General features: G+C 37.7%; 2 protein-coding genes across 4 annotated transcripts in view; one reads left to right on the top strand and one right to left on the bottom strand.

Annotated features, from left to right (window-relative positions):
- The window catches only part of septin10 (septin 10), a 46,972-nt gene extending 39,573 nt beyond the window's left edge, over positions 1-7,399 (bottom strand). The window contains exons 1-2 of one of the 3 annotated variants that reach the window (XM_052025775.1): positions 7,258-7,399; positions 5,547-5,714 (exon numbers count right to left, since the gene is read on the bottom strand). In XM_052025775.1, coding sequence (XP_051881735.1) covers positions 5,547-5,576 — 30 coding nt within the window. In that variant the 5' untranslated portion in view covers positions 5,577-5,714; positions 7,258-7,399. Of the gene's footprint in view, positions 1-3,632; positions 3,644-5,319; positions 5,353-5,546; positions 5,715-7,257 lie in introns of those variants that run through there. The other 2 variants (XM_052025776.1, XM_052025777.1) reach the window with 2 other exon arrangements.
- Positions 5,967-11,099, top strand: sowahca (sosondowah ankyrin repeat domain family Ca). The gene is made up of 2 exons (XM_052025774.1): positions 5,967-8,228; positions 10,903-11,099. Exon 1 carries the CDS (start codon positions 6,108-6,110, stop codon positions 8,097-8,099), a length of 1,992 nt encoding a protein of 663 aa, XP_051881734.1. The 5' UTR covers positions 5,967-6,107; the 3' UTR covers positions 8,100-8,228; positions 10,903-11,099.
- The last annotated feature ends 10,682 nt before the right edge of the window (positions 11,100-21,781 follow it).

The following is a 21,781-nucleotide window of genomic DNA, read 5'->3' as shown; positions in this document are numbered from 1 at the left end:
AGCTTCTGAATGTTCTATTTAAATCTTTAATCCAACAGTCATTGTCTAAATTAATCAATGCTCATAAGTCAACAACACAAAGAAAGCATTCAGCCCATTACACCTCTTCATGTCACTGAAACTGGCCATTCCCAACCCTGAGATTGCAAAGAAGCTTGACTGTGCAATCAGTCGTATTTTATCTCATTTACCATCAATATCATTTTGCAGTAAAAAAGAAAATTCCAGTATTTAAATGAGGGTGCTGCTTAGGAAAATAGTTTGACATCAAATCCACCAGATATACTTAACCACCAGTCACTATTGCAATCAAACAGAAGTATGGTATTTTTAGGCCATTCTCCAAGATCTGCAATTAAAGCCTTTATTGCATTCACCAACCCCATTCCAGCATACCATAAAATAACCAAAGTTAAATTAGATTTATACTTAAACATATCTGAATATTAACAATACATTTGCTACCTTCCAAAATTCTGTTTTCCAGACCTTTCAACTTTAAGTTGTATTTGTTGCCATGTATAAACAGCAACATAGTAAAAAAAAACATAGACTTCTAAATTTAGGAGCAGAATTAGGAAATATCAATCAATAAATGAAGTCGAACACTAAGATAACATACAAGAAACAGAGCGTTACTGATATTCTCAAGGACCAATACATAGGTTGGTCAATTAGGAAAATATCTTACATAGAGCTGTCTGGTTGCCAGATTGATAAGTAGCAGAGAGTTAATCCGCATGTCTTTTTTGCATCATCTTAGAAATGGTTTGCACCTTTTATGTTGAGCACAAGTTATCTAGATTGATATATTAAAAAGGGGAATTTTGCATTGTTGGACATACCATCTTCTGAAGGAAATTTTAAAGCAAAGTTCCAAACTGCCTGAGAGAGGGGATGGAGAGCAAAAAGAAGTGTATGTATATTCTTTATTCAGCCCATCTTCTTTAAGATTTTGTACTTAACTATACATTTTCCTTACATTTTCTAGTATTTTCCTTTGGTTTGAGAACTCAAAACACTAGTAGTTTCAACACTGAGGCACTAAATACACTCAGTCTGTTGCCCAACACCAGACTGCTGAAACAAAGTCTATTTCACACTGTCAATACAAGAGATTACCAGTGGGCAAAGATTCAAAGATGTTCTCAAAGGCTCCTTGAAAAAAAATTCAACATCCCTACTTCAGTAGCCCGTGACTGCTCAAAGTGGAGAATGAATGCATGGGATGGCACCGAGAACCTCAAGGCCAGAAATGCCACCATAAACAGCAGAAGAAACAATTGACCTCGCAAAATACCCTCACCCCATCTCACCTGCCTCATCAATCACCTCAGAACCAAACTTTGATCCTCAGAGACAGCCCAAGCAGCAAGGGATGAGAAATTGAGCTTTGGCATCAGATATAAAGATTAAAGTGGTATGCTTAAGGATGGCTGTGGCAACAGGGGAATTCTGGGTCATTCCAATTTTGGATTGGAAAACATCAGACTTTTCTGGGGAGATCAAGTTTAGGGGCATGCAGCTGAATCTGAGAATTCTCCTTTATTATTGATAATTCTATGAGAGAAAACAGTCATGTTTAAACAGCAGTGTTTGCTATTTAAGTAAATCAGGGCTTTTGAAGTTGGAAAAACCTTTATGTATCCCATACCTATACTTTAACCTCTTAAGGACAGTACTTCTGAACTGCAACCTGGCTTTTGGTTTTCTGTCAGAGCTATGCAATTGCTTGGGAGGGATAGAGGACACAGTGGAGGTATGACATTCTCATACTCATCATACCTGCTCCATTGCCTTTAGTACTTTCACAACTCAGGCTCCAAGTGCTACCATATATAACCACATTTCAGTACACCAACATCAAAAAAACTCAGCAATCCCAAATACTGCAACCTTAATGTTGCTTCACCTATACCTTAGTACCACTCTCTCACCCCGTGATATGCTCCACCTCCACTCAGGCTATGACTCCCATACCTGCACATCCAACAACAACCAGCTGAGTTTCAGTGAAAATAATGGGCAAGTTTAATGAATGTAGTAAAGACACCATTTCTTCTGCACCCATCAATTCCCCAGACAAATTCGCACCCTAAAATTCAACGATTATACCCAAAGATGTTGAAACTTTTGTTTGTATACATATGTAATTCCTGCATTCCTCTACCCTAACCCTCTGCACTTTCTATTCACACTGATATCCATATCCATCACAGCATGGAATGAAAAAAAATTAAATAGCCTCCTTCTCTCCAATAAATGTAAGTCAGTCTTTACAATTAAGTGATCTGTAATTGATCAATGAAATTTTTGCAAATCTTGTCACTTCAGCAAGTCGAGTTCACTCATGAAATCTGCCACAAAAAGGCTCCATCTACTATACACTGGTTTTAAAATATAGACACAATGTTAAACAGATGGAGAATATGTATATTCCACTCAATACTCTGCAACACCCATTATTCTTAAAAATTCATTTTTCTTCTCTTTCCACCAAATTATCCCTTTTACTCATCTAACTCAAATGAGGTTCTGTTGTCCCCTTTCTTCATACAAGCTTGATGAGCGACTCTCAACAGGCAATTCAATTTGGTGGATGGAATAAAAACTCAACCCTGCTCTCTTTTCATCAATCCTGATGAAAAGCGGGCAGTCTGAGATGTTAACTTTTGTTTTCTCAACAAATTCTGACTGAACAGCTACATAGTTGTTCCTTCTTAAACATTCATTTATAAATTTCCTCTTACCACAAATACAGCTTACTAAAACACAAGGACCAAAAATTGCAACTAGTTTTAGGACCTTGATCCATTTTTCAGATTGTTAACACTGCCACCATACTCCCAAGCAAAGCTGAGCCAATTCAGCACAAATCATGAATCAAATCAAAAATGTCTTCACCACCTTCTCTCAGCCAGCACCATCACCACCTGTGTCATTCAATCAGTCTCTCTTGGTCTCCACCCAATCACAGACATCCCCACTGTTCTCTCCAACCATCTCCACAACTTAACAGTTCTTCTGAAAAATCATGGATCTATAACATTGACTGTGTCTCTCTCCACAGATACTGCTTGAACTGCTGAGTATTTTCAATGTGTTTATTTTTTAATTTTGTCAATGGATTAATATACTTGGCTGTCCTGATTGAAGTCTTAACTTAGCACAGTAATCACTGTTACTTTTAATAATCAACAAAATGATGAGAATTGATCAATGGAATATAACAATGACAACTTTATGCAAAAATTGACATAAACAAAAAAAATGCAAATGCCAGAAATCTGAAATAAAAGCAAAATGCTGGAAAAACTCAGCGTCAGGTTGTATCTGTGGAAAGACGAATTGTCAATGTTTTGGTCTGCAACTCTTCATCAGAACTGGGAAAGATATACAAGTCAGTTTTCAGTAGGAGATAAGATAGGAGAGGAATGTGTACAACAAAGGGAATGTCTACGATAAGGCAAGTCAAAATGTCATAATGGCTGCAGTAACTGGCACATTAATCTTCTTTGTGTGCATAAAGTGTTAATGGCAAGATTGTGGACCTGCCCTGCAGGCCATACTTATACATGTAGGATAAGAAAAACTGAGGCAAAATGATGTAAAAACAAAAAATGGAAATATACCAGAAAAGTAGCAACAGATTAAGCAGTATCAGCGGAAAGAGGAATGTTTCAGGTGAGGAACCCTTCATGAGACCTGAGAAAAGAGAGAAACAAGTTAGTCTAGGTAGCAGCAAAGGTGGGAATGGACATTGTGTCGAACAAAGGCAACTTCTTTGATGGGTGAAGTCACATGGCAGGTGGGATCAGATAAAGGTACCATGGCTGTGTAATTTGTGGCTGTTGTAGTTCTGCCCTATTGGGAAAAAAATAGATGGCAGGCAAAATTGGAGCGAAGAAGAATGAACTAGTTACCTAAAGTTTGAGAATTCAACAGAGTCCAGAAGGCTGCAACACACCCAGATGGAAGACAAGGTGTTGTTCCTTAAGTTTGCATTAAGTCTCATAAAATGCAGAAGACCACAAACAGAAAGATCAGGGTGGAAGTGGGATGGTGAATCAAAGTGGCAACTGGAAGCTTAGCATTATTCCTGCAGGTGCTCCACAAAGTGATCACCCAATCTGCACTTGGTTTTTCCAATGTTGAAGAGATCACATTGTGAATATTGGAATGCAGTATACTTGGTGGGAAGATGTGCTAGTGAATCACAGCCTCACCTGGAAAGAATGTTTGGGTCCCTAGATGGTGGGAAGGGAAGAGGTAAAAGAACAGTTTTTTCCTCCTCCTGCGGCTGCATGGGAAAGCGCCATACGACAGGGACAGGGACGAAGAACGGACCATGGAGGCAAGATAGGAGCAATCTCTATGAAATGCTGAAAGGGCAGAATAGGTGTTTGGAGAAGGAATCTAGGAGCTGGCAGAAATTATGAAGGATGATTCGTTGAATACAGAGGCTGGTTGGGCGGAAGGACCAAGGGGACGCTGTTCTTGCTGTCCTGGAAGGGAAGGGATGAGATTAGGTGGTGTGGGAAATAGACTGGGAAGCTCACTGGACATCTATAAACACTATTTATTTAATTTATAATTATTTGTGAATAGCATCAATGGAAAAAAGTTTAAATAATATGCATGCGAGCAATTCTCCATTTTTGAAACCGGTCATTTTAGCGGATGCAAAAAGTCAATTTTTTCAACTAGGTCAACAAAAGTCAACTAGGCAAGCAGTGGTTTTAAAATTGAATAAATGGAGTTGCAAAACAAGCTGCACTGACTGGAGCAATAAACGCATCTACAAAGTTGATTTACTTTAGGAGAAGCGTCTGTCTTTGGAAAGTGGGCAGGACCGCAGCGAAAGTAACCCTGAACATTTTGTTATGCAAAAGATCGACCAAGAGCCAGGGGCCTGGATCCTCAGCTCACTGCAGTATATTATCCAAATGGGACAGCGAGCCAAGCCCAGTCCCCGCCTCCAGTGCAACCCACATTCCACAGAGGATCACCACCGCCTCACCCAAAAATTGTCGCGCTCAACACTTATCAGGAAGTCTGCATACCAGTTAAAGAGCGAATTATTTCTCTCCCTTCCCCCACCCCAACATTATAAGTGCGCTCATGGAGAAAAATCTCGGCTGAAGTCGCCCAATAAATCACTAATGTTCAAATTCGAGAGCTCAAAGAATTTGATTCGCTCGCTCCGCACTGGGGGAAAAAAAACTTCCAGTTACACCCTTGGCTCGAATTCCTCTCTCAGACCGAGGAATGTGCTACACAGAGTCACTGAAACTCTTAAAACTCAAACCCTTTGCCTACCATCTCGCCCTCTCCATTGCCGGTAACCAAATTATCAACACCCACGACAAGCAACAACAAACTTGAACCTGCACATCCAAATATTTACATTTTAACAGCCCCGGGCAAGTGGCAACACCCAGTCAGTGACCCTGCTGAAATGACACTACACGACACCTGACGGCCCGCTGAAATGAAACGAATAAAACAAAGGGCAGGGTGTGGAGGAAGGGAGCAGAGCCGCTCACCATCTGCCGAGCGATCTCAGCCGAAGCCATTGCAGAAGAAAACGGAGCCGCAGCGCGCGCCGTGACGGTTGGAGATTGGAACGCGCGAGCTCCCCGTTCCGACAGCACAATGCCGGGCTCGCCCTCACACGGCGGGGGGGGAAGACGGAGGCAGACAACTACGCACTACTGAAAGAAACAAAATCATTCAAAACTACAAACAACCTCGCTTGTATTTCACCACATATTGCAAGACAGAATTGGACGATAACGACCGTTTACTCTGCAGACATGCAATCTTTTCACATTTTCTGGCCATTATCCCCCCCCTCTCTAATGTCTCCGTGGTTGACCCTTGATTGACAGGCAGCCGGCAGGGGACCGGAAGTGATTGGTTGCTAGGAGGGGAGGGGAGGGGAGGAGATGTCTGACAAGCTGGTACAGAGTAACACATCGACGGCTGTGCACTCAGCCCGGCGGAAAAAAAAGAGGCGGGTATAATGATGTCCTTTACTTTCACCAAGTCCGTCTCTTGAAGAAACGCCTGTTAAAATCCTTTTTCTTAAAAAAAAAGGGTTCGCAATGGCAACGGAATTTAGTTCGAAAGCCGTATGGCAATTTCTTTCGGAGAAAGGAGGGAAAGTGGAGAGTGCGGAGCTTCTGGAACATTTCAAAGCTTTTTTGAACGACCCTAAGTCGAGGGAAAACGCTCGAGGACTGTTCAAAGAGTTTGTGAACAAAGTGGGGCTAGTGGTCCAAGAAGGTGGGGTGAAGTACATATGTTTAAAGAAGAAGTACCGGAGTAAAATGGACTGGTCTGAAGCGTCTGATAGTGGTCGGGGTCATGGAAGGAAAGAGGATGGCGGTGGAATGGAAAATGGTGACAGGCAATGTGTAGCAATCAGCCTCGAATCATCCTCACGATCACCAAAACAAGGCTCAGGTGATGGAGCTTTGATAGAACCCTCCAAATCGGTCTCAAACCCAGGGATTGAATGCGACAGTTTGGACAACTCATGTGCTGAAGAATGCAACGAAAGTAATCGGACTGTAACCGTGGAGCAGCGAAGTATTCAACAAGATGGGCGAATAGCATGGCACGCCCATACAAATGACACTCCCAAACACTGCATTTCATCAAATATCAATTCAACCATGTCAAATATAAACATAGAAAGGGGGAATCATATTCAAGCGGAACATAAACATATAGCAAAATTGGTGACCGAATCCTTTCAAGCAAGTGTTGATTTGGGCGAAAGCTTGCCAAATCCAGATCTCAGTCAAGCTGTTCCAAATGTTAAAGATGGTGCAGATCTACTCGCCGATACCTATAATTTACTGAACATCTCACAGCCTGACAGTGACGGAAAGAGTACAGAAACCTGGAAATCATCGGAATGCCCCGCAAAACAGACACCAGCATCTAAGGAACTGGGAAATGTGGATTACAGCGTGCACAATATAAAACCGAAGAATGACAGTGTAAGATTGTCTGCATTTCACAGCAACTTTTCATCCGCCCAAGTCAGGACGAGCCCTGATATTAATACCAGAAGATCTTCGCGAAAGCGTTTACAGCGTAGCCTGGCGGTAAATAGGTCAAGCAGCGTATGTGATGAAGGAAACGCAGGTGAGAACTCGACCGATGCATCTGGTGCTAACAGTGAAAGCTTAAGTACACCCAGATCGAGCAGGAAGAATTTTAGAGAATTGATGATTAGTGGTTCACCCCAACTAAGACACAGCGTGGTTTATAGCAACTCTGTTGTCGTTTTCCCAAATATTAGAGATTCGGGAGTCGGTAGAAACGATATTGACTCCTCCTGTTTGACTTCCTCAAAACTGGATGATGAAGATGGTGGATCGGTAGCACTTGATCCCTTGGAACACGAGTGGATGTTACATGCCTCAGAAGGCAAGTGGGATAGTATCGAGGCATTACTGGCAGCTGATCCTAGTCTAATCACGTGGAAAGATTTTGTCACAGGATTTACGTGCATTCATTGGGCAGCAAAACACGGTAAACCGGAATTGTTGGCAATGCTTGTCAATTACGCAAGAAAACATAATATTCCGATCAATATTAATATTCGATCTAGTGGCGGTTACACTCCTCTGCATTTGGCTGCCATGCATGGGCACACGGAAGTAGTGAAACTGCTGTCTGGTGCATATGATGCTGATGTAGATATTAGGGACTACAGTGGGAAAAAAGCATGGCAATACCTGGGCCAAAACATTTCTGAAGAATTGAGGAATCTCATTGGTGCATCTAGGAGCTCTGACCCTGAAAGCACATTGCAGAATGGGAATGGACGTTGGAGAATATCGAAAGTTCTTCCCGCCAATTTGACATACAAATTGACCAGTGCTTCTGAAGAAGAGGTTTATTATGATGGCGCACCTGCAAAAGTAATCAACTGGAAAACTTCAGCTAATAAGATGAAGTTTAATAGAATAAGGTTTAAAACACAGATTATTCAGTCTTCACCCTCGCTTCGAGGACAAGGTGATCAAAGAGATCCCAAAAGTGTATTGAAACTAAGACCCAAATCAACTATCTTTGGATAAAAATATTAGAAGCAAAAAATTCTAAGAATCAGATGACAATTAGACATAACTTATTTTCTTTTAACCACATTACACTTCATACATAATATGGTTAATTTGAATATTTTCACCTTGGGTAAAAATATTTTGGTATGTATTTCTTAGGTGCCTTCAATGAATTATTGCTTATCATTTATAAATATGGGTTGCATGCTGCAAGTAACAGTAGTAATTGCACTTGTTTAGTTGAGTTGAGATTCATATTGGTCAGAGAAATTACCTTCTTTAAATCATTATACAGTAGATAGAAACGATTGCCATGTCAAAAAAACAGGAGACCATTAAGATGGAACAGAAAAATTACAGTATTTTTTAGAGAACAATGGTGCCAATACAAATGTCATAGTAATGGAGTGGAGTTTATATTGTATAGTAAATACTGTGGTGGCTAGCATCATTGGTTTGAGGCCCTTAGTGATGTTACCGTGCTTGTGTCAAATTGGTTGTTCAATTGAAAGTAATTCTGAAGTACATTGAAATAACTTCACAATTTGAGTGGTTTAAAGAACAATGTAGAAATTCATTCTAGAAATGCTGCCTTAATTTAGTTAATAAGGTACTCCTTTGATTGCTGCAAGTTTTCTAACCTAAAAGGGCAGCTGCTACAAACATACATTATAACTGGATATGCTGCTTTGAATGTACTAATGGTGGTGAGTTACTTTTGGTAGAATAAAGTTAGTGTAATTCTGATATATATATGTATATGAGGGGGTCTTTTAGGGTAAAGTGGCACTAAATGTTACTATATAGGATTTGTAAATCTAAAGCCTCTAATCATTTTTGGGTTATATAATAGGATTTTTCAGCCACTTCGGTTAAGATAAAAATGTATATTGAGAGAACACTATTTTCCCCAGGATTAGGACAGTATTAAAAGTAGGCTTTATGTTCTTCTAAATTATAGTTACAAATGTGATTTGTTGAAACTAATTTGAGAAGCTAAGTAAGAAATTTGCATTTCTTGGTGAATTTAAAGATTATGATCAAGCTGGTCTTTATAATCTCATGCTGCTGGAATCCTGAGAAATCTTAATATCTTGTGTAGCTTGCAAGGAATGCTGCCAATAAATTGTTGAACTCATAGCCACCCTTAGTGCTGCTGCTGGAAAAAACATGTTGAAGTTCTTTGTTATTGAACTGAATATGGCTCAGTTAGCTGTGTTCATGCTGCCTTGAAAATACCAGCAATCCATTTTCAAAACAAATACTGTTTAGGTTAAGTGGCACATTAATTTCAGGCTTACTTGAATTAAAAGATGTGTGCACAGGTAGTGTTGTTAAAGGAAATAATTGAATGTTTTCAAATATACAGTATCTCAATTTGTCTTGCAAGCTACTTATTGTTGAAAATTGAAAGCTGTGTATCCCTAGTTAATGTTTAATTTAGTTTCTTAAAACCTATTGCAAGTCTTTAGTTTACTTTATGCAGATTAAAACTGACTTTTTATAAATCTGGTCTGCATTTAAAAATCAATAACTTCTCATGCAATAGGAACTTTGGCTTAATGTAGTGAAGTCTGATTTATAAATGTTTCTACAAGGTTAGAGAATGTCAGAAAGGAAGCATTGTTTGTAAGTTATCGTTTAGATCCCTAAAAGATCCATTAACCTTAAGATCAGTATCAAACTAATTATAGATGTTGAACATATACCCATTGAAGTAAACAATATAACTCAACTGATCTCCACATAATACTTCAGGTGAGTTGTATGTAACACTGAACAAAGCTCTTTGATTAAGAAAATACAATTAAATTGTATTTTTAAATGTCTCGTACTTAAATATTTCCAGTGCTTCAATGGCCCTTGAAATGATTTTCAGATCATACTTCTTTCATAAATGTTTTTGAGTAACATAATCTTGATATATAAGTTTCAAATCATGGTTGAAATACTTGGTTACATTCAACTTATTTTATCCTTATTGCCTACATATAAATTTCCCACAGAATATGGTGATGAGTTTGAGATGAATACCATGAAGGCTGGGTTCACGCTGCAGAATTAAGCACTTTGCTGTAGACTAGCAATTTTATTCTGAGAACCATAAAATGGCTGATCTGAAAAATTTACAAAACAATACTGTTGCAATATAACATGGCTTGTAATGTTAGGGACATTGCCTGGGAAGAGCAGATTGAGCTATAATCTACATTTGCATTTACTATAATTGATGAGAAATTTTGATCCTGACTAATGTGAGGAAAGAAAAACTTCCAGATGCCACTAATGATAAATACAACATTCACTTAAGAAACATACATTCTTTGTAGGCCAAGAAGGAAGCCAAATTGTTGTCTGGTGTTCCTGGGTATAAAATGGCAGTCAGACCAGGACCAGCAGCAAGTGCTGCCGCTTTTTGAGTGAAGCAGAAGGAAGGAAGGAAAGCTGGCAGAGGAATCAGGCTATGACCATACATAGTGAGGCAAGTATCTGTAATAAGCAAGCTGTTGCGGGATCAGTTTTCTATTTTTTGGTATCATCCTTAATCATCATGTTATTGACATGTGTGACCTAGTATGGATCAAACAAATTAGGAGGACCAGGACAATAGTGAACTACTACATTCCATATAGATACATTTGCAAAACTTCTAATAATGTAGATTTATAAAAGGTGAACTTTTTTTTAAGAAGGAAAGACTGTTGACATTTGAATAATTTATATCACAAAATAAGTGATAATCTGATACTTGGAAAACAATGATGTAGCAGGACTATTATAACAGTACTACAACATATTTCTTTGTTTTTTACTTCAGTGGATGCCATGTGATTTTTGTGTTTGGAAAGGAATGGAGGACTTGAATTCATTTTGTTTGTACTTGCATTCAAAACAATGACACTTTCTATTTGTAAACGTAACTGCACATATGAATCATCTCTTTTGAGGTAAAATATGCTTTGTTTACTAATGTGTTGCTATTTTATTGTTATTAAACATTGGAAAGAAAAATAACATTCTGTGTAAATCATGATTGACGTGAAATATATTGAATTTGAGGACTAGGTAATACACGAAGTTGCCACTGATAGACAATTTAAAACCACCCTGGGTTGAAAGTGTCTTTTATGTTAATTGTCAGACACGGAAGGAGACCATTCAACTCATTCAGTATTAGCAGAGCAATTCCATTCCCTTCTTTATTTCCTGCCATTTATTCTCTCTCACATGCCCATCATCTCCCCTTTGATTCTTTTGCCACATCAACAGCAGGGGTAATTTGCAGTAGTCAGTTAACCTACCAACACCTTTCTGAGATGTGATAAGTAACCAGTGCATGAAGGGGAAACTTGTGCAGTCACGGGGGGAAGGTGCCAACTTCACATTGGGAGCACCTGAAGCCAGGATCAAATCTGAGTCCCTGGAACTATGAGACAGCATCACTACCTGCTGCACCACTCTTTGTTATAAGAGTGATCTTACATATTGCACACACAATAATTTGAATCAAATTTTTACTGGTACAGGACCACAGAACAAAGCTAGACAATGTGGCATTCTCTTTTGATGAAGGGATATGATTAAATGGTATGAGGAATGGAAACCTTAACATTCATGCATTAACAATAATATGACAATAGAATTTGTAGCATTGTAGGAAACTATTGAGCTCAATGTGTATGTAACAAGTAAATGAAAACCTAATGAATCTAATCTTTGTTTTAAAAGGAAATAATCCCTGTTTTATGTGGCAAATTTAACAGTCTGTAAGTTTGCTTTGGCAATTTATTATTTTTTAATGAAATAAATTGCCAAAGCAAATTTACAGACTTAATGTTAGTTGTTTCACATTTAGACCTTAAAGTATTTCCTTTATTTTTCTGCTTTAGTTGTGTCGTTTATAAGGAATATCCTGAAATTGGCTATGGTAAGTAGCAAGAGGCATGTTTGAACTGACTTTAGTGCTACTCTGGCACCATTTAATAAAGGGAAACTGCATCTGGTTAGAAATTTCTCATCTTTTGACCCAGAACTGGACAGACTGCAGACTAGTTTGAGGCTGTGTTCTGTTTTGTTGTGCAGGTGGGATATGCAAGCATACTGTCTCTAATTATACCTTGTGCAGCAGCCAGCAGTGAGGCAGTTCCTAATTGATACTCAGTGTTGGTAATACTAATGATTTTTTTTTAATCTTAAGAAATTTAGCAAAATGTTTATTCTCATAATTTAAAAAAGCAGAAGACAGAACAAAACTATTTCCTTTACACTTCAAAGCCTAGCATTGCAATGTAGTAGAAAGATTTGAATTTTAATTCCGGCCATGTTATGCCCAGCCTGAGAGTCAGAGATCAAGGTATTGGATGTTCGAAATACAGACACTCTCAAAAAGCTCAACATAATGATCTTGCAGCATGGAACTATAATGTAATAGAGCTTTTTATTGTCACACATTTATATTTCACAAATTTCTTTTTCATTCACATTTTTATTAGTTGATGACAAGCTTTTCAGTCTAGATAATAATTTGGCACCAGGATGATGCTTTCAGAAAAAACAGACTTCAAACCCATGTGTTAATTTGCTTCTTCAACAAGAGCAAAAAAGTTGATCCTTTCGTTTCTATGCACCATATTATCAAATTCACAAGGAACAGTATTCTTTATGACAATATTGTTTTTTTCCCTTTGATAACTCACAGATGTTGTTTACTACCTCTGTACATTGTAGAACAAGAAAATCTCATTTTTTTAGCTGTGCACAGTTAGTTGATCCCAATTGTGCTGATTTGTGAATTCAGTTGGTTGTGAAACTTTGGAATGTTCTACCCCAGAGGACTGTGGTTTTGCAGTCACTCAGTATATTTTAGATTCATATACTTTTGAACAACAAAGGGTAGGACTTGTACAGTAGACTTGTAAAGTAGACTTGAGGTACAGAATCGCTCATGATCTTAGTGAATGGCAATGCAGGCTAAAGGGGCCACTTGGCTCAGAGCTACCTCTGTTTCTTCTTAACCTGATTCTCCCATGTAAAGAAATTGTACAGTAGCCAGTGTTCTCCTTTGTAATTCTTAATCATGATTAAGAAGTCCACATTTGTGAAAGATGAGTCCAAGTAGGGCAGGCTCTGATTCTAATATCTTCTGCGATTCTGTCATTATTCACACATGAGTCATGGTCACTCCTTTCTATAGAGCTTTAATTTAGTTAAGGAATCAATGCTTTTGGTAGAGGAAAAGAATAGATAAGTAACAATAGAATGCTGTTGTCTGTCATCCCTTTTACAGTCAACCAGGGATTCAAGACACAAGCAATGGTTATTGCTGATCTGGGATAATTACAATGTAAATGGGATTTTGCTTGTGTTTGAAAAGAGTCCCTTTCGTTTTAGTCTGGGATGTTGATGGTTAACTGAGAATACCTACTGTAAATGAATACCTACAAATGTGAACAGTAAATTACACTGATTCACCAAATGCTGCAAATGAACCAAATAAATCTAGGATTGTTAACATATGGAAGTTATAACAATAGCTCAGCTTTCCTGAAAATCAAAAGATTCCTGATTATTTAAAATTAACTGTTTTAACATGCTTGGTCTAACTTCATGGCAGTGTCTTGCCAAATTCTAGAAAGTTGAGCTTGCATTGAGAAATGGATGAACTAATTGAGAAGAGGAAGTATTTTGGTCTGAAAGGTTGTTTTTCTAATATTAGCCTCAATAAGATTGTGAATCTTTATTATCTTTACTTTCTATTATAGAACTGAATTTAAACAGCCATAATTGCTTATATCCAAAGAAGAGATGAGGTGAGATTTCTTACAAAGCAGGTAGAAAATATAGCATGATATAGAAAATGAAAACATTTTGATATTTCAAGATCAGCTGGAATTTCACAAAGGGAGATATATTGACCCAATATATGTAAAAAAAATGAAATTTTGTGTTTTAACTAAAGTAAATATTGTTATCACAGCTATTCTTGTTTATATCCAGAGATCACTCAACTAATGAAACCTGAAGAACGTGTAGAATTTGATTTAATTTTATCATTTCACTGTTGTTGGGTTCGTAATGAGCATGACAGATTGCATTTTCTGACTGAATAACATTCCAGCCAACTATATCACAACATTATGGTGTGACTGAGATTACAGCTTCTGTAGTTTTGTGCAAACACTAGACAGAACTAAGCCGTTCCCAGTGAAAGGTTATGTTGAAGGAACCAGCCTGTTCTGGGTGGATTTTAAAAAAGCTTTAGGGAGTTTTGAAACTCCATAATTTTCAAAAAATTGAAATTAGTCTATTCATTCTTTATGTTTTTCTTATTCTATCCCTTCCAAAGGAGGTCATTTATTAGATTTCATGCTGAGGTATGGCACTTGCTCCCTTAATAAAATTAAGATATATTAATTTTAAAGAATGATGACTTTATGTGCACCAGAAATATGAAGCCCGAATGTCTGTGAAATAGGATCATAGTAAATTAGTTTTTCTAAAATTATATCGGGGTAGGTGAAGAGAAAAGAGAACACTCTATATTAAAAAGTAACTGTGCTTGCACTGTATATTTTCAAGCTACAAATTTACAACTCTAGTGAATATTGAAAATCTGTTTTTTGCTTTGTCTCTTTGCACATCAGCGCTCTCTAGTTTTCTTTTTTCCCAGAGAAAAGCTATGGTGTCCTCAAAACCACCTGATTTCCAGATAAGCAGGATGTCATGCATAGCATTGAACTTGTTCACCTTGTCTGGTGTGTACAAATGAATCCATTCTATGTAGTCCAAACAATAGAAATATAATATAGCCAAAGCAAACTCTCAAACCAGTGTGGAGGCATGTGCACTGCAGATGCTGGAATCTGGAGCACAAATCAAACTGCTGGAGGAACTCAGTGGGTCAGACTGCATCTGTGGAGGCAGAGAGATGGTCGATGTTTCTGGTTGAGACACCGCATCCTGGTGTTCATCATTCCTCTGCCTCCACAGATACTGCTTGACCCATTGAGTCCCTCCAGCAGTTTGTTTTTTGCTCTTAAACCAAAGACCATAAAAACAAACTGCTTTTTGTTGTTTTTTTGATTATATTGTAAATTTCTACCATGGACATGGCCCCGTTTTAGCACTGCTCTTGCTGTGTAGAATCTAATTGGAGCCAAAATTTGGTCTACTACAAATCAGGCTTGGAAAGCCACTTGAATTTTATGGTGCATGCCTTCCACCATCGTGGATCCATGCTGTTGGTGTAGCTTCACAAATTTATCTCCATAGAAAGAGGCAATCGGATTATTATGATCAACTCTAACAATTAAATGATATGCAGATTGAAAAATTACATGGAAGCAAAAGACCACAGAAAATTGACCTCAGTGAGTTTTAATTTCCCCCAGTCTTGCTGTTGGGGAAGAAAAGGAAGAGATAAAAACTGATGAATATATTGACATGAGGCATTTTCCTGGCCTAGTCAGTTCCCAGGAAGGTTACTGAAATGTGTTAATTGTTTCAGTAATATCAGTAGAGGTAATTTGCAGACTAGAAAATGTTAAAATATGCTGAGATTGATTTTGTACTTGTAATTACTTGCCACCTGCTGCTTCCATGTGATTTTTGTACTTGTTTTTAAGCCTACTGTTGTTGGTTTTAGGCAGATTATGATACTTTGTTACATTTAAAGATTTTTCTTCAAAAGACATGCATAGGTAACAACATTACTACATTACCAGGATTCCAACATTTATAATATTTGGTAAAGTTGGAGCAGGGCATCGGCCCAAGGTAAAAGCGTTAGCAACTCCAGACTGAAATGAGTAGGAATTTCTTCCTTCAGAGAGTGTGAATCTTTGGATTTTGGTTATGAGGAGAGACTGGCTAGGAAGGGGTTGTTTCCTTGGGAACAAAGGAAATTAAGGCATATAAAACTGAGGCTTGGACCAGTTTCTAAGCAGAGAGATCAATAACTAGGGACATAAAGATCTTAGTTAATTGGTAAAAGGATTAAAAGGGACTTAAGGATTTCTTTTTCACCCAGTGTCGTGAAAGTCTCAAACTTACTCCTTTAATGGATGGAGGCAAAACATCTCACTGCACTTAACAAGAAGATTGTTACACTATAACCTACAAGGTTACTGTTGAAGTGTGTGGAAGTGGGATTAATCTGCATGGTTCTTTATTGATGAGCATGAACTGAATAGCTACCTTTTTGTGCAGTAAATGTATATAAGAGATTGAACAGTGTTAGAATTCAGAGAGGCCTGTGTGTCCTTGACACAATCTCAAAATAAAGTGTTTGTCAGGGCTGAAAAGAGAAAAATGTCTTCATCCAGGTGGTCATGAATCTACCCAAGAGAGTTGTGAATGCTTTGTCATCGAGCATGTTCAAGATAGACATCAATAGATTTTTGGATATTAGGGGAATTGAGGTAAATGGGGAAGTGGCACTAATGTAAAAGTTTAGCCATGATCTTATTGAATGTGGAGTAGGCAGGAGGGGCCAGATGGCCTTTTCTGTCTATGTCTTATATTCTTAGGATTCTATGTATCTGTCCAATCAGCGGTCTGAAATTTGTTTGCATAGAATTTCATTTTTTATATCAAAATAGATAAGCATTATATTTCTGTTTTTGGAAGAACACAATTTTTGAAACAGGGTCAGCCACAGCAATTTTAATATTTGGTGTGGAAGCTTAACTATTAAAACAAAACTGTTCAGAGATTTATCAAATAAGCTTACATATCTTTGAAATTAGTCTTGGAATGTAGTTTTAAAAATTTCCTCCAGAATCTTTACAGAATCTACTGAATTGAATGGAGTAGTGCTACCATTTCAGTGAATTTTACTGTCAATAAATCTGCTACCTTGGTACAGAAATTCTCATAAGAGTCCTATTAAATCATATGTGCTTTTCCCACGCCCTTTGTTCTAACCAGACACTAAAGTAAACTTACTGAACATTCCAAATTATTTTCTGCGTCACATCAAATTTCAGCTTGCCAGGAATGTCCAAACTTGAAAAGGTTAGTTAAGCACATTTCCTCCCTGATATTTTCAATAAAGACTGGTTTTGAAATGTTTTGAAGACAAGAAAACACACCCTCCTACAGATAATGATGTATTCTGTTCCTTATTCAGCACTGTTCAACTAAATGAAGTTGTGAAGCTAAACAGAAACTCCCAAACAAGCATGTTACATCCATATGCACCACACATAGCAATTGACTGTGAATATATTAAACTAGATGTATAATCAACCGGCATATGTTTTGTAGCCTGATTACGATAAGCGATGCCAACATCTCTGCAGTATTGCTGACTCTAGGCAAGACATTCACAGGGCAAATAACAATACACTCTTTGTACCAAATGAGTGCAACTTTCCATATGTGCACAGAACATCTCAGTTTAGTGGTGTGTTTACAATTTAAAAAGTACATTTATTGTGTTCTACCAATGACAACAATCTGCAAAAGATGGCAGACAGCTGGTCTTTTACTGATTAACATAGAAGTGTTTGGAGTTTTAGTGTATATTGTTCAAATAGTTTAGTCACAAATTTCCAAATGATTGAAAATCTAAAGAAGTATCTGCTTTTTTTTGGTTTGTTTGCCTTTAATTAATCACAGATGTCATTGTTCAACAGAATGGTTTCCATCAGTTTTGCTAATTTTTAAAGTTATTGGGGGGGAAAACTTACATGTGCCTCTTTGTAAAGAAATCATCCTATCAATAGAAATCAGATGTGGATAAAAGTGGATAGCCACCCTTTCTCCCAGGTGTTCAATGGAAATTACTCTGCATTTCAAAGGAAAACCAAACCCAAAGTGACTCAGTGAATGAAAGGTTGTTGTAACTCTGGTCAGGACTTGCCAAACATTTTTTTCCAAGACTTGGCACAACAATCTTTGGTTGAATGAAGTCTCTTCCCATGCCAAATCACATAATGATTCTACATATAATGTTAAGAAAATATTTGAAAATTAATCATATGGCAGCTGAGTAAATAGAACTAACAAAAAATATTAATTTATTAACATGACACCCTGTTACTTTTGCTGACTGTAGTTGTAATATGCCTTGATTCCCAGGGACATTCCTTAATCTTCTGTTGTTAATAATTCTTGCATTCTTTCATTTTTGATTTATTTTACCTTTGTATCTCTTTGAAGCATATTTGGCTGCAAGAACCATTAACTTTAGAATTCTTGATGATCTATTTGTTTCGTAATTAGTTTACCAGGATCTTGAAGAGATTTTTGCTTTTCTCACTGGTTTGTAAATCACTCATTACCCCACTCAATCGCAGCAGCATTGTAGGTTGAATTGTATTCAAAGCTAATAAAAACTGAAGAAATCCTTTTCTGGTGAAATGTGACTTTTTTTAATCTTAGCACTAAAAATGTTGGAGTTTTTAATCTATTTAACGTGATGGAAAAAATATTTCCTTGTGACATTACCATGACAAATTCCATATACTGAAACAAACAGATTGAGGGAGTGGAAACAAAACCTGCTTGGCAAGAGTAATTAAATTAAGCAGAAGTGACCTTGGGGGTTTTAAAATTTCAGCACATGCAATAGACTTCCTTAATTTAAAGATTGGCCAAGCAGCAAAATTTTCACATATCAGCCAATAAGTGATAACAGATGTTAGTTACTTGGTCCACTCAAGTCATGGAATTTCAATGTAACATTTAGACCATTGAAATCAAATCACATTGTTCTCAAAATGTCACAGTGTGGGAAGTGCTCATTTAGTCCTGCAGTTTGCAGAAATTGCAACCCCTAAGTGAAGTGACTCTTGAGAATTTCAGCCTATTCATTTGCCAGTGATCACATCAGGATTAGCGCATGTGTTGCTCATTATTCTGAGAATGCAGTTGTACCATGACTTTTAAATTGTTGCAGAGATGTTTAGGATGTGGCATTCATAAACATCTGAAGTTCTTACTTGACCCCAGGTGGCACAAAAATCAGTTGATGTCAAGTCCCACAGGATGCTGCACTATGCTGTTAGGATTTGGTGCTTGCAACAAGCTCTAGTATGAAACCAGGTTTTAAAAATGCTCAGTTATTAATTGGATATTCTGAATATGCTGCAGAGTTAATTTTAAGGGAGCATGGGGACTTCTACTCTTTCTTAATGTTAGAAAAGGAGTACAGGAAATAGTTCCAAGTGATTAAATGTTTAATTATGGAACAGGAGTGCAAATTTACAAGCAGTTAAGGATACATGCCAATTGTTTTATGGCCTTGCTAGATTCAGTTAACCATATGCACTAGTGAGAGGTCTGGCACTCCCTGCATGAAAGGGTGGTGAACCATTATTACATGTTTAAAAATGAGCACTTGAAGAACTGTAATCTACAAGTCTGAGAACCATGAGGTGGGAAGGGGAAACATCTAAATATTTCCATGTATAGCTGATGTGGACACAATGGGCTGAATGGTCTCATGCTGTAAATTTCTAAGATTCTATAATGGCCAATACTGCATAATTGGATGTTTTTACATTTTAGACACCACACACATGTAAGATCTGAAATCAGTTTGGCATCATTTGTTAAAGAAAACATAATGCAATGCATAATTTGAATTTAAAATCCACGATAGCCAGAGAATGTTCTTAGCTACTAAGATGCCTAATATAGATTGGAAATAATTTAACATATGTGGTACCTGCCATGTCCAATGTTCTCAAGGGACCTTATCAAAACAGTGAAGTAGCAAACTGAATTTTCTATTGGTTGAATAACCCTTTTAACATGAATGTTTAGAATTTCCTTTCTATTTCCTCAGCCTGAGACTAATCTTTGTAATAATTGAGCCCAAATGCACCTCACCAAATGTCATTCCATTAAACAATGAGAAAATTAGCTCAAATGCAGGAAAGTCACAGTTTCTGCATGGGGATGAAACTTGCCCAACATTTTACTTTCACCAATTGTGTTGATAGAGCAGAATGCAAGTCCCAGCAAATTATAACATTGGGTAATGCTGCTATTCTCAATGTGATAATTTAGTGGCATTTCAGTGGCTACATTAATGAAATCTTGCTACTTAGCTGTATGCCTGGAAACTCCAGGACAATAATTTACTGTATATTTTTTGTATCCAAAGAAAGGTATGTAATCTACACTATGTTATAGAAACCTGCACATTTCTCACCTTGTATTTAATCTAAATAAACCAATAGCAGGTCTGCTGCTGCACCTAGACAAAAATATTTTTGCTATGTGTTCCATTAAAAAGAGGAAACTTCACATGGCACATGTTACATTTCTGCAGCTATATGCAGAGTAAAGGTTCAATGTGACAATCACTGGTTCATGTTATTAATTAACTATTTATTTGAGAGAAAAAGGTGCACTTTCGATCACGTAGAACATGCTTACCATTTGTACAAATGGCCAGTGATGCTGTATCCAACAATTGTGAAAAGAAAAGTGGAACAGCTGTGGTTTAGAGATAAATATGTTTGAGAAGGTGAAGCACACAGGCATTTTGAATTATTTCATTGTTCTGTTCCCTGAGCTTCCAGAAGTTATTTTCGTTGGCTGTAAACTTTTCTCTTTGAGCCAAATCATAACCATACATCTTAGCTTACGAAAGTATACCAGCCTTAACTTGCAGAGCAACTCCAGATACAAGTTTCCACAAAGCATTGTAACTTTAGATATTAAACATGTTTTAAATACTGCAGAAGCTCAAAATAGAGGAAAATATTTAGAAATATTGAAATCAAACAAAAATTATTTTCTGAACTTGGTGTCTGGGGGACAATAACCCAGACCAAGTGTGTTGCAGGGTCAGTAATGTGAACTGGTTTTGAGGAGGTGTGTAACCTAGGTCGATAACGGGGCTGGGTATGCAGCTGGGATTGGGAGGGGAGACCAAAGCATAGCCGGGATGGTGGATGACAGGGGTGAAAATTGAGGAGGGATGTAGTGGGCAAGGTTTCTTGGGCTTAGCCCACGGGTCTGTAGAGGTGTGTGTGCACATGAGAGAGAGTTCATAACTGCAGGTTGGCATATGCACGTGCCCACCAATATTTGAGCATCAGGTCCCATGCAGCAAAGCCTTGTCTCCTGTCATCTGTGTCTAGATCAAGATCTTTCTCTACAGATCCAGTCCGTGTGGTAGCTAGTGTTCAAAGCCCATCTCATTTTCAAAGAAACCAAACACGGGCAATTTCCACTTTACACCACAAGGTTCTTTATAAGAGGATGAGTCTTTTACTTGACATCCATTTTTTTTAATAATTGATTCTAACCTTTCCTTAATGTCTATTCAACTATGGACTGCTTAAATATGGTGGGGGGTAGGAATAGATAATATGATAGGGTCAGTTGAAGAGGGGTGGAGTGAGGTGCTGGTGGTGATCACAAGCAGGGGCTGGGTCCGGTTGGTTTGAAGGGGTTGTGTGTACAGGTCTGTTTAATTCATGATCTTGTTCCTATCCCACAACACACTCCATTACCAAAGTTTATTTGTTTTCTGTTCTGGTCTGGGATTTGTTTTGCTGCCTGTTAAAGTTCTAATAGGCAGAGCCCACTGTTCAGTTGTGCACTTTACTGAAGTCGTATTTATCACTGGAAGCTGTCAGACTGAGAACAGTGGACCCTCCATGTCAGAGGCAGAGATAACATCTGTATAAAAATTGCAGATGAGCATTTATCAAAATGTGCAAGGTGAGAGAGGG

The sequence above is a fragment of the Pristis pectinata genome, chromosome 11 (genome assembly GCF_009764475.1).
Source record: "Pristis pectinata isolate sPriPec2 chromosome 11, sPriPec2.1.pri, whole genome shotgun sequence".
Lineage (NCBI taxonomy): Eukaryota > Metazoa > Chordata > Chondrichthyes > Rhinopristiformes > Pristidae > Pristis > Pristis pectinata.
This window is presented reverse-complemented; position numbering and strand designations above follow the sequence as displayed.